Consider the following 12,870-nt stretch of genomic DNA (forward strand, 5'->3'; position numbering starts at 1 on the left):
AAGCAATGACTCCGGGCCAACAGGAAATGAGAACACAAACTTAAGTCCTAGACTCTGAAATGACTAATTTATGTGATGTAAAATTACTGTGATGTATATTTAAAATGTGATTAAAAAGCACCATCTATAGTACTTTATAGTGTCAACTCCGGAACACTGAGAACATCTACTAGGGCTGGAGAGCTGGCTCTGTGGTTGGGAGCACTGGCTGCTCTTCCAGAGCATCTAGTTCCATCCTCAGAACTCACATGGCAGCTCCACTGCCTGTGACTTCTGTCCCAGGGGACCCAATGCCTTCCTCTGGCCTTCACAGGCACAAACGTAAGTGTACAGACAAACACGCAGGCAAAATACTCACACACGTGAAAAAAAAAATCTAAAATAAAACAAAACAACACACACAGTGCAAGGATGAAAAAAAAAAACAGTACCAAAAGCAAACAAAACAAAACAACCCAAAATAACAGCTACATCCAGAGGTAGGTACTGGGAACACCCACAACGCTGGCAGGACTGGGAGACCCATTCAGTGGGGGCTGCGGATGAGACACTGTCTCACAGAGGCTAACCCAAACCACTATTCACTAATTTGGATTACTGAGCCAATGATACTGTGTATTTCTCTAACATATCTCACTATGACAACATTCTTCATCCTTCCAGAATGTTCACAGAAGCCCATCCTGGATGTGCTTTCTCCACGAGTAAGGACACAGCACACTGATCAGTACGAGTGCTGATTGACTTGTTAGCAGGGTCCTCATCTGAGGGTGGGGGAAGAAGAAGGGGGGCCACGCACTGCAGCTTGGCTTCACCCCGTGTCTGAGATGGGTGCGTGCTGACGGTGGCTGCTACATAGGAAAGGGGAGCTGGGAACGCAGTAAGAAGGGGGTGAGAAATTACTTTGGCCATTTCCTGCTCCAGCTGTAGCCTCCGGCTGACCTTCTGCTGGTAGGTTTTGATGACATTCTCCACGTGTTGCTCCATGAAGAATTTGAAGGCATAAGGGGAGTAACTCTTGATGCGAGACTCTCTCTTCTCTTCATCTCTGCTATTCTTGCGGACAGGCACCGGGGAGGTCTGAATCTGCTTTTTGTCTCTGCCAGCTTTGTCTCCCTTCGCACCTTTGTGGCTCTTGTCACTCCTGTCTTGCTCAGTGCCCCCTCGCAGACTCTGCTGCACACTGGTGCACAGGCTGTCCAGGTCCACGCTGTACTGCTCAGACTTACTGGGCAGCAGCAAGTGCTTTGGGTACGGAGGCGGTGGGCACCTGCGCTCGGAGCCGCCATAGTCCACATCCAGCGGGTGTGGGCCTGCGCTGCCCTCCTTCGTCTCCAGGCTCTCAGTGGCAGGTGCTGTGGGCGCAGCCACCCAGGCGGGGTGCGAGGGCCCCACGGCTGTCTGGGGCTCGGGCCGCAGCACACGCACGCTCTTCACAGGGTGAAGGATGTGTGCGGCCGTCACGGCGGTGACCGTGTTGGGGGCGGGCAGTGAGGGCTCAGGTTGTGGGTTGTTGAAGGAGTTGGTCCTGCTGGGGCCAGCCCGAAAAGCCACATGCGGCCGCGAGGCTTCTAGACCCTGCTTCTGCAGCGAGTCGCGGCGTGCCAGTGGAGCTGCAGACCAGGGCACCGTGGAGCCCAGCTCGTACAAGTCAGCATTGAGGCTGTTCCTGGACGGTGCCAGCACAGCCTGTGCAGAGCTTTCGCCAGTAAACGTGGGACCCCGGGTGCCCAACACATGTAATGGGTGGGCCCCAGGTGGGGTAGCCGCCGGCTTGTGGTGCGAGGCAGTGTACAGCCCAGCATGGGCAGGAAAGGTGAGGCTGGCGGGAGGGCCACCCTGGGCCTTGGCCATGCTGGAATAGGCATCTGGTGGCGTCTTGTTCTGGAAGGAGGAACTGCGCTGCACCCCATACCCAGGCTGCTCCGATAGTAGATGACCACGACCATAGTGTGTGCCCGGAAAGTGCGCACTTGGCTCTACTGCTGTGCTGTACCCTTTGGGAGGATGCTGGTGAGCCTGGGCACCGTGGGTGCCGGCTCCGGCTCCAGGGAAGAGAAAGTCTAAATATTGCCGCGGCATCTCCTCCAGTGCGGCGGGGCCCTCGTAGTTTGCACCACCCAGCTGGTGGTAGGATGGGAGTGCTTCCCCTGTGCCCTCGAAACTGGGCCGCCGAGTCACCGGGGTGGGCGCCAGGCCCTTTCCTAGAGAGGAAAGAGTGAGAAGTCAGCCTCAGAGCACATGGTGGGCTGCTACTTGCAGGTTGATTCCCAGAGTAGCCTCATCTTTGGGGCTCGGCAAATATACAAGGTCTTCTCAAGATTCCCGGCAGGGTATGTCCAGTACCAGCAGAAACTTGTCACACTAAAGTGGCACACAAGGTAGGGGAAAATGGGTCATGGGGCTGAAGGTCAAAGAGCAAATGGGAAGGCTATGTATGGGCCAGAGGGGGTACAGTGCCTTAAACGACTTGGCTCCTAAGGTCAGGCTCAGCCATGCTAAGGGACTACCTGGACAGCCAACACGGTTTTCTCCATGACATGCAGTTATTTGGGAGGAGCCAAGTCTACTTACTGTCATGTTTTTTTTTTTTTGTTTTTTTTGTTTTTAATTAGGTATTTTCCTCGTTTACATTTTCAATGCTATCCCAAAGGTCCCCCATACCCACCCCCCCAATCCCCTACCCACCCACTCCCCCTTTTTGGCCCTGGCGTTCCCCTGTACTGGGGCATATAAAGTTTGCAAGTCCAATGGGCCTCTCTTTGCAATGATGGCCGACTAGGCCATCTTTTGATACATATGCAGCTAAAGACAAGAGCTCACGGGTACTGGTTAGTTCATATTGTTGTTCCACCTATAGGGTTGCAGTTCCCTTTAGCTCCTTGGGTAATTTCTCTAGCTCCTCCATTAGGGACCGTGTGACCCATCCAATAGCTGACTGTGATCATCCACTTCTGTGTTTGCTAGGCCCCGTAGTGTCATGTTTAGAAAGTCTACTTTTCCTAACAAAGGGCAGAACTGTACTCACTGTCCAAATATTCATTTTCCTTTCATTTATTTTCCAAATTAAGGCTCTGTTGGGTTTCTTTCTTTTAATTTTATTTTATTTTATTTTATTTATTTATTTGAGTTTTTCGAGACAGGGTTTCTCTGTGTAGCCCTAGCTGTCCTGGAACTCAGAAATCCACCTGCCTCTGCCTCTGCCTCTGCCTCTGCCTCTGCCTCTACCTCTGCCTCTGCCTCTGCCTCTGCCTCTGCCTCCCAAGTGCTGGGATTAAAGGCATGCGCCACCACTGCCTGGCAGTTTCTTTCTTTAAGGACAAAGTGATCTATACCCAACATTAAGTGAGAACAGAATGATGGAGAGGAGATGGAGAAATGGCTCCGGAAGGTAAAAGTGCAGAGAACCTGAGTTTGGTTCCCAGCATCCACGTCAGAAAGCTCCCAACTGCCTGGGACTCCAGCCTTAGGGGGAATTCTGCCCCTGCAAAATATTTGCAATCAAGTGCACTGTTCCCATTAAAAACAAAATTAAAATATTTTTTAAATTCCTTTTTAAAAAAATCTACAAAGAGTCCCTCTCTTGACCAACACCCAGACACACAGACGGCTGCTGCTTCCTTATCCCGACTTCTCCATTTTGAAACTCCTCATTTAAAGCAGCTGCCTAGAAAGAACAAAGGCTCCTTTCATCTCCTACAGACTCCTCCGCTCTGCTAGATCTGGCCCTGAATCCTCAAGTCCAAAGGCGGGGTCTTATCCACTCGTAGGGATAAGCCCCGCCCCACCCCACCCCACCGCTAACACACACCTGACAGAAATTACCCAACAACCTTGGCACTGAACAGGAGTTACAGCTGATGGAGGGCTTTGTGTTGCCTGGGCTGAGCAAATGTGGCCAGCACAACACACCAAAAACAAGAAGGCAGACAGTGGCTACGGAGCTGGGCCTGTTCCCTGCAGCACCATTCTCAGGACAGACTCCTGAACCAGCTAGGAGCTGGTGAGGGAATTTCTTGTCTCAGGAAACCAGAACTGTGCAGCCCCCACCACAACGCAAACCCTCGGGAAGCCCTTACAATGTCCTCGTTTACCACGGGAAGCCTTTCCTGCAGGGCTTCCACGGAGCAGGGAGTACATAAACCCATCATCATGCCCCAGGAACCACAGAGCATCTACTCCATCTCTGGAGAGGACCATCACAACCTGTCCCTTCCAAAGCTGACACACTGCTCACAGCTGCAGGCCTTGAGAGCTGCCTGCTACTGAATGTGAGAAAAAAAAAATGTGATTTTGGAATTGATAAGCCTCTCTTTTCAAAGACCTTAAGCCCAATAAAAGATTTTTAAAATTTCAACTCTTAACTCTTTTTTTCCCTGAAAGATGGAAATATTCAGCAGACACACGAACTCTCTAGACAGTAACACAGGCTGCTGTAAAGGGATGGGGGCGGGGCATGTGAGCACCTAGGTTAAATTCCAGGGTTGACTAGGTCTGGTTCTTTGTGCAGGTCTCCTGCTCTCAGACCACAAGCCTTTTCCTATGACACACTGTATAGTAGCCTCACCTGGGGAGGTCTGCTTGATGACTCGCACAATCTGCTCATTCCTGGGGTCCAGGTAGCCCATCTTACTGATGTACTCCAAGGCAGCTTCGATACTCCTACTGCCCGTCTGCTTGAGCGCTCTGCCAGCCATCTCCTAGGAAGGAAGCAAGGAATGTCACCATCGTCATCGTCGTCGTCATCATCATCTTCTTCACTACCACAAAGCCACCTGTGCCTCCTCTTTGTGGCTGCTGGGGCCCTATCAGGTGCTGAGATGGCCGTTGGGATCATAGGCACATATTACACCATGGACCTTGACATAAGAGCTTGTGTCAAGAATGTTCGGGGTCTCTGATAGTTGGCCTGAAAGAGACTCAGGCTCTTTAAAGAACTTCAGTGATGGGGCTGGGGAGATAACACACTGGCTGTTCTTTCAGAGGTCCTGAATTCAATTCTCAGCAAACACGTGGTAGCTCACAACTATCTATAGTGGGGTCTGATGCCTTCTTCGGGCATGCAGGTATACATGCAGACAGAGCACTCACAGGAAGGAATGAAGAAACGAAGGGAGGGAGGGAGGAACTTTAGTGACTGGCTTGGTGGATCCAGACTGAAGCTACGAAGACAGGTTACCTTAGAGAAGGAGATCCCAGTTCACCTCTGTGCTAACTCTGGGATCCCTGGAAATGCATGGATGGGCACATTTATGAGACATTTACTGAATGCCTCCTGTTGACAACGTCCTCTGCTATCTGCAGCAGTTAAGGAGTTGCCCAAGACAGTCGTCATGAAGCCCCTGGAGCTCTGTCCACATCCATACAGCTCTGTCCCCTAAAAGTGTTTGCAGAATGAACACACAACAGGAGAGGGCAGTGACATTACCGTGAATTGAAAAGATGGTTCCCGTCTACCCAGGGAAAGCATAGATCCTTTCAAGGACAGATGTACTTGGAAAAGGTGGAAAGCCCATCCAAGTGGAGACAGTTACTCAGGGCTGATGGGCTAGACAGAAAGGAGCTGTAGGTGGAGCACACCAGGAGGGTAGCGGCAACACCCAGGCGCATGTAATAGGACAGGGAACCCCCACCTAGGGTTGGGCTATCACTGGCTTTGCCTATTTGTAATATCAAGGGAACTTTCAAACACAGACACACATAATCTGAAGATGAAGCTGGGGGCAACACGGGGTGCAGAGCTTCAGGCACTCTGGGGCAGAGATGAAGGAAGCAGAAGGTGACATGGCCAGGCAGCTAAGAGAAGAAGCACTGAGAGGGGGTAGGTTTTGGTGAGAATGGTAGGCAGTAGGGGACATGGAGGGCTGGTTAGTAGTAGTCAGTCTAGCTGCAGAACAGAGAAGTACTACCCTCACTGTTCCTGGCCAGGCCTGATGACACCTGGCCATTTATCCCAGTCCACTTCCTTAAGACTGGGAGAGGAGCCAGGCGTGGTGGTGCACGCCTTTAATCCCAGCACTCAGGAGGCAGAGGGAGGCGGACTTCTGAGTTCGAGGCCAGCCTGGTCTACAAAGTGAGTTCAGCCAGGGCTATACAGAGAAACCCTGTCTCGAAAAACCAAAATAAATAAATAAATAAATAAACAAACAGATAGACTGGGAGAAAACAGCTGGGCATGGTGGGGTAATCCCAGCACTCAGGAGGCAGAGGGAGGCGGACTTCTGAGTTCGAGGCCAGCCTGGTCTACAAAGTGAGTTCAGCCAGGGCTATACAGAGAAACCCTGTCTCGAAAAACCAAAATAAATAAATAAATAAATAAACAGATAGACTGGGAGAAAACAGCTGGGCATGGTGGGGTAATCCCAGCACTTGGGAGGCAGGTGGATCTCCAGGCTAGCCTGGTCTACAGAGCAAGTTCCAGGCCAGCCAGAGCTACAGAGAGAAACTCTATCTGGTGGGGGAGGAAGACTTGTAAGAACTCTGTCAGAGTCTGGACCCCACATCCCTCATAGCTTCATCCACCCACTCCACAGGGCCTAGAACCACGCAACCATCTACCATTAAATGATGTTCTGTTCCTGGCTGTTTGACAACTGAGACAGGACACACCAGAAAGTCACGGCCAGACCTGGGAGTGGACAGACTGCAGGTCAAAGGAAGCAAGATGAACTGACGGAGGTCTGGGAACCACTACAAAGAGGAGGGGCTGGAGTGAGAGCTGAAGAAGCAGGCTGGGAAACAGTGGCGGGACCAAGGTTCACCACCTGGGATTCCCGGGTAGGAAAGCAGCAGAGCTCAGACATGAAGCATTCCCCACCTCACCTGCAGCCTGGTGATGACACCTCACCTTCCCTACTTCATGGCCAAGCTATGCGATGAGGTCATGTCTACACACTCTCAAGACTGCATCTCAGCTCACCACTTGGAGCCTTTTGTTCCCATTAAAAATGTGCCAAGTGGAGCTGCCCCTAACCACAGGCCGTTTGGCACTAACAGTCCAGCTGCTTAGTGTGAACTGGCTGTCTCTTTAGGTTAAGTTACCTGCCTAAGCTCCTTCCATTCAGGCCCTGCCAGCAGCCAGGGAAGCAAAAGCACCAAGAAGAGCTTGCCACCTGTGTATGAAGCCAAATTCCCCACTGACTTCAAGATCCGTGAGCTTCCTGCGCTTCCGATCTAGGGACTGAGACAGGTGGAGTCTATGAAACCTGGGACGAAGACTTGGAAGAGCAGGCATGTTTTAAATCATAAGACCAAGTGACATTCATGAACCAGCATGTTCATAAATAAAACCTTCAGTTCTGCCCTTTGCATATGTGTCCATCGCTGATGGGTAGCAAATCTGTAGTCTCTAAACACTAACTCATGTACACTCCTGCACAAATCCAAATACTTACTGGCGTTTGCTTTGGTGGAGCTCAGGGTGGGACCCAGGCCCTCCCTCACACACTCTGGCAATGCTCTACTACTAATTTCCGCCCCCAACCTCCTTCGGCTCTTTAGTTAAGAGCTAAAGGAAGTCTAGAATCTGTTTCTAAGTCTACCAGGAGCACAGGTCTAAGTGTCAAGGACAATACATGTAGAGTCACAATGGGACATGGCGAGAAGTCTCCTGAGACCCGAGTGTGGCAGAGCCCAGCACAGTAACCTGACCTCTCCCCTTCCTTTCTCAGAACATTGCACCAGTGGGAGTCAGTGCATGAGTGTGCACACTCTACTGCTGCCTAGCATCTATCTGTGCATCTTTCTCAAACCTTCTACCAGGTCTGAGCATATCTGCTCATCTGAGGAATGAGCTACCTAGGGCTGCTCTGGGATTGAGTGGGCCACTGGTGTCCCTGTGTCCCAGGACCATTTCAACATCAGCTGCTGTCCTTCTCAGAAGCATCTTATATGTCTCTGGTAGAAAATATAAAGATGACAGTTAAATAATTTATGTGCATTTGTTATCAAATACCTCTAATACTTCATATTTTATCCTTTTAACCATAGCTACATAAACAATGTGTTGCGCTCCCCTCACCAGGCCTTAATACCTATCTCTGGTTTTCTCTGGGGTACCTCAAGCCCAGGCTAGGCTTGTAGAGATGGCAAACCCTTCTCCCTGGATCCATGTGTGGATGTTAAAGTGTGTACAGAGAATTTTCACCAAAGCTTCTCCTATCCGCATGAAGACTGCCTGAACACTGCTCCCCTATAGAGTTGGCTCCTACTGATATTAGCTAAACCTGCCCCTTATAATCTGTACCAATAACCTCTCTGTTCAACTGTACACAATAGACACTCTGCAGCTTCTCCATCTGAGAGTCCAGATCTGCCCATGTCAGCTTTTCTGTTTCGCTGTGTCTGGCTGGGTGTCATTTCTTCATTCCCTTGTCCTGCAGGTCCAGCCCCTGATTGCTGTGTACTGGGTGTTGGGCAGCAGGCTCAGGTGCCCTCTGGATGCTCCAGCAAGACCTCACGGCTAGCTTGTGCCTGAGAGAATCTTCTCTGCTACAGCTGCATCACCATTCTGCCTGTCAGTCTGCCTACCCACAGGACAGGAACCAACCCACCAGAGGCTCCCGCCACGCTGGAAGCGCCAGTGACAGTACTCTTCTTTTGTGGCTCACTTCCCACACTTTCTCTGTGCACACAAGTAAGGGCTGTGGGAGTGAATCTCTTCTTCCAGGTTCACCTAGCTCAGAGCCATGCAGGGACTGGGCTGACAGTTGCTATAAAGTGTAATGGTTTTACTAGCATCCCTTGTGACTGTGAGTTATTTAAATTCAGTGACAATTTATTATGTATGAAGGAAAGAATTTCCTATGCAGATCCTCTCCCACCCATCCGGGTGAGGAAGCATTTTTCAAACATTAGCAAAGCCATAGCCCATGCTTTAACGTTCCAGCCCTGAGGTTTGGCTGAAAACCTAGGGATGGGAGTGCTCTGGCCTTGCTAGGTCTTCCCGTGACCGCATCAGTCTATGGCTGCTGGTCGGAGTCTCTCACACAACTTGTGATTTCAGTCCAAGGAGGGGAGCGACTGGCTGAAGGGGCTGGGTCTGCAGGCCATAGTGAATGTTGTCTCAAAGCCTAAAGGATTTCATTTCATGGAGAGAACAAAGAGAAGCATGTGGCTCCCCAGGCCGGGGCGGAGGGGAGGGTGCCAGAGAGGCTTAAGCAGCGGCCAAGGTCTCCCGCTCCACCCGCTGTCCTCCTCAGGCTGACTGCTGCCTTTCTCGAAGTTGCTTCCAGGAACCTTCTGGAAGCACAGAGGAACAGTGTTTCAGGGCCTCCCACTGACAATTGTCAGCTCTAAACAGAAATACGGCCCCAGGGGACTGTGAAACTCAGGATATCCACCCATCTTCCCAGCCTTTGTGCTTTATAGAGAGAGCCTGGAGCTCAGCATGGCCCTGAGAACGTGTTCCAGCAAAGCCAGAAGCCTAGGAACAGACGCAGCCTTGGTGTATGAGACAGAAAGGGAGCTGCTACTCCACCCACCCCTGTGCGCCAGATAGGAGCAATTCAGTCCAGAGATCAGCCTTCGAGCCTGCCTCGGGGCTCTATGCTGAACATTGCTGAGGAAAATATATTTTCAAAGGTAACTTAGTGGGGATTGAGGAAGAAATCTGTTTTAAAACTAGACCAACAGGAAAAATTGGCAACCCTGCCGATGACCAAACACTAATAAAAACGGCACCTTCCAGCTTGTCAGCACCAATAAAGTTATTAATAACAAACAAACAAAATCACAAAACAAAAAACACTTTCAAGCAAATATTTTTAAGAATAGTTATGAGCTGGAGAGCTGACTAGGTATGTAAGAGCACTTGTAGCTCTTGTAGAGGACCGGGTTAGCTTCCTGGCATCCCCACAGTGGCCAGCAACCATCAGAGACCCCAGTTCTAGGGAGATCTGCTACTCTCTCTCCTGACACCAGGGACTATGTGGTGTACAGACATACATGTACACACATAAAATAAAGCTGCAAAAAAAAAAAAAAAAAAGAAGAAGAATGAAAAGTTATGCCAGTAGGATGTCTCAATAGGAGAAGGGTATGCCACCAAGACTGACCATCTGAACTGTGCCAAGAACCCACACAGTGGAAGGAGAGCCAGCTCAGGCAGGCTGTTTCCACACAGGAACTTGCTACCCTAACACATACACTAAGTAACTTAAAAAATATTAAAATTTTTCTTCTTGGAATTTACTTTCAGGCCACTTTAACTGAGCCATAGTTAAAAGGCCCATCTCATAATGCCACCCGTCACAGTCTATCTGCGCCTCAAAGAGGAGCAGCGGGCAGAGTTAGAAACAGCCTGAGTTTCTAGAGGTGGAGAAGACTAATTATTCATGGACTCTCAGGGTGTACACAGCACAGGCATGGAGAAGCTCCCACAATCACAATTCTATCATCAGACACTTGCAGAAGGTCAATGTGAACAGGGTGGGAACACTCACTGTCTCCTGGCGCCAACCCAGTAGGCTTTCGAGCAGAGCTTAAGTGGAAAGAGTAAAAGAAGTCAGCTGAATCGGTTTCAGTTTGAAGTCATTAATTTTTTGTTGAAGATAAGAACATTAGCGTGCATCAAATCTTGCTATAATAAAAACAGCCTGTGCTATTTTTATCTCCTACTTATGGATGATCCCAAATTCTCCAGATTAACAGTGAACTGGATGAGCTCCTTTCAACTCTATAAGCCTCCAGAGATGTTTGACAGAATAAAGAAAAACTCCGTCACCAGGGGCAGATACAAGAGCCTCAGGCTTTACCTGATGGAAAACTTGCCCACAACCCCTAGTAGTTTCTACACAGCTACACGCATACTCCAGGAGTTGTGGGTCTATATTTCTATTCTTCTGTCCCTGGCTATGTTAGTGACCAAACATGCGTGCCCGCACTCCCTGTCCCCCGCCCCTACTCTGTCTGCACAAGCCGAGGGCCTTCTATTTGCTCCAAACAATAGACTGGCATGAAGCCTATTCATTGCCAGTGCGATGTCAGTTCTGGGCTTCACCCTCACAAAGCCTGGCTGTTTCCGTTTCCTCTCCTTGGGTCCATATAGCTAAGCACCCAGTTGACCCCGCCAGCATGCTGCAGTGACCTATGAGTGGAGCTACTGTCTGCGCCCAGCCTCAGCAGAGCAGCCTGGACGGAGCTCCACCCCAACATTCAGCAGATGCCACAGAGAGCAGAGCTGTTTGGCGGGGCCTAGCCAAACTAGAGTCATAAGCAAGGACGAATCACTGCTGCTTTTAAGCCACAGGATAGTTTATTCCATGGTGCCAATAACTGATAACCACTGCTTTCTCTGTGTGTAATCTGGAAAACACAGCCACTTGCTGACCTTGAATTTTGAATGATTTTATCACCTAAGTTTTCACCTGGATAAACTCAAATTTTGCTCTTCAGAAAAATATTTTCATCTGCCAGGTACAGTGGCTCATTCCTTTAATCCCAGCACTCTGGAGGCAGAGGCAGGCAGATCTCTGTGAGGCAGAGGCCAGCCTGATCTCCATAGTGAGTTTCAGGACAGCCAGAGCTTTCTACCACCCCACCTGTAAACAGCGCTCAGGGATTAGCAATCTGTGTCTTTACGAGCTCTAGAGTATTAACTGGGCTAATCTTTACTTCAGAGTCATTATATTTTTAAAAGGTATGTCAAACTCTATTATTAATATCCAATCTTCGTGAAAAAATGCACTTCAGTCTTTATGAAGTAAAAACCAACTCAGGTGAGAAGGGAGAGTCGGGCTTTAACAGTACCCAGCAGTCACAGTTGCAGCATTTTCTAAAGCATCATTGCCATGGTCTAAGCAAGTGGAACTCTTAGGGGTGGGGGTGTGTGAGCATGTGTGTGTGTGTGTGTGTGTGTGTGTGTGTGTGTGTGCCTGTGTGTGTGCAACCAGTTCTCCGTCACAGCTGCAAGCAGGAAGTCCTCAGCTCTAACAGCTCCAGGTGACACCAACTCACCTGAGAAGACACAGAAGTCTCACCCACTGGGATCTACCTCCTTTCTTATCTGTCTAACCAGATATCCCTCCTTCAAGGCCTCAGATATTCTATAAACTAATGTGTGTGACTCACCAAAACAAGCCCTCTACCCCAAGAAAAAGCCCCAAAGGAAACATACGAAATCTACAGAGTGAGTGATCATGTACCTTACTTTCAGTGGAAGTAACTCTTTTTTTTTTTTTAAGGGGGGGGGGGGCAGAATCTTCATTCAGGCACAGAGACCAGCAGGAAGCCTTTTGCAGCCAGCACTGGAGAGCTGGAGAGGTGCATCCCAGGCACAGGGAACACAGATCTATAGAAAAGGAGAGCACAGGAAAGTTCTAGAAACCACCTGCCAAGTACTCAGACACCAGGCTTTCCTACCAGAGAAAACCTAACAACAAATTAGGGAGAGAGCACCAGAGGCAGAGCCCAGCCTGTGGGTGGGGTTGGGCCAGGCAGGAGGCAGGGGGTGGGTGGATCTGCAAGCTTCATCCTAAGAGATGTTAAGGGACTGACTGACAGAGCACCGGGAAGGACACACCCTGACCCATGGTGGGTTCTCAAGAGCAGAGAGGCAGGCAGAGCCTACTCCTAGCAGAGACAGGTAAATAAATGGCTTTTTAAATAATGAGCCTGGGGCAGTGAGATGGCTCTGCGGGCAGATATGCTAGTGCAAAGACCTGACGACCAGAGTCTAATCCCCACAAGGCATCAAGAGAGACCAACTCCTAAGAGTTGTCCTGACCTGTGCATGTGCACTGTGACATGCTATGCACTGTGACATGAGCCCAAACTGATGCGTATAAACACAGAATATGAAAGCATTGAAGTTAAAGGGGCCTAAGAGTGATGGATTGTGATGGATGCATGTGAACCAGGATGAAGAGAACC

General features: G+C 49.8%; 1 protein-coding gene across 2 annotated transcripts in view; it reads right to left on the reverse strand.

Moving 5' to 3' along the window:
- Positions 1 to 12,870, reverse strand: part of Lats2 (large tumor suppressor 2) — a 56,551-nt gene that overhangs the window by 8,693 nt on the left and 34,988 nt on the right. For both annotated transcript variants that reach the window (XM_006519224.4, NM_015771.2), the window contains exons 3-4: positions 4,568 to 4,700; positions 904 to 2,204 (exon numbers count right to left, since the gene is read on the reverse strand). In XM_006519224.4, the coding sequence (XP_006519287.1) occupies positions 904 to 2,204; positions 4,568 to 4,700 (1,434 nt within the window). The remainder of the gene's footprint in view (positions 1 to 903; positions 2,205 to 4,567; positions 4,701 to 12,870) is intronic.

Source organism: Mus musculus, chromosome 14, assembly GCF_000001635.26.
Source record: "Mus musculus strain C57BL/6J chromosome 14, GRCm38.p6 C57BL/6J".
Lineage (NCBI taxonomy): Eukaryota > Metazoa > Chordata > Mammalia > Rodentia > Muridae > Mus > Mus musculus.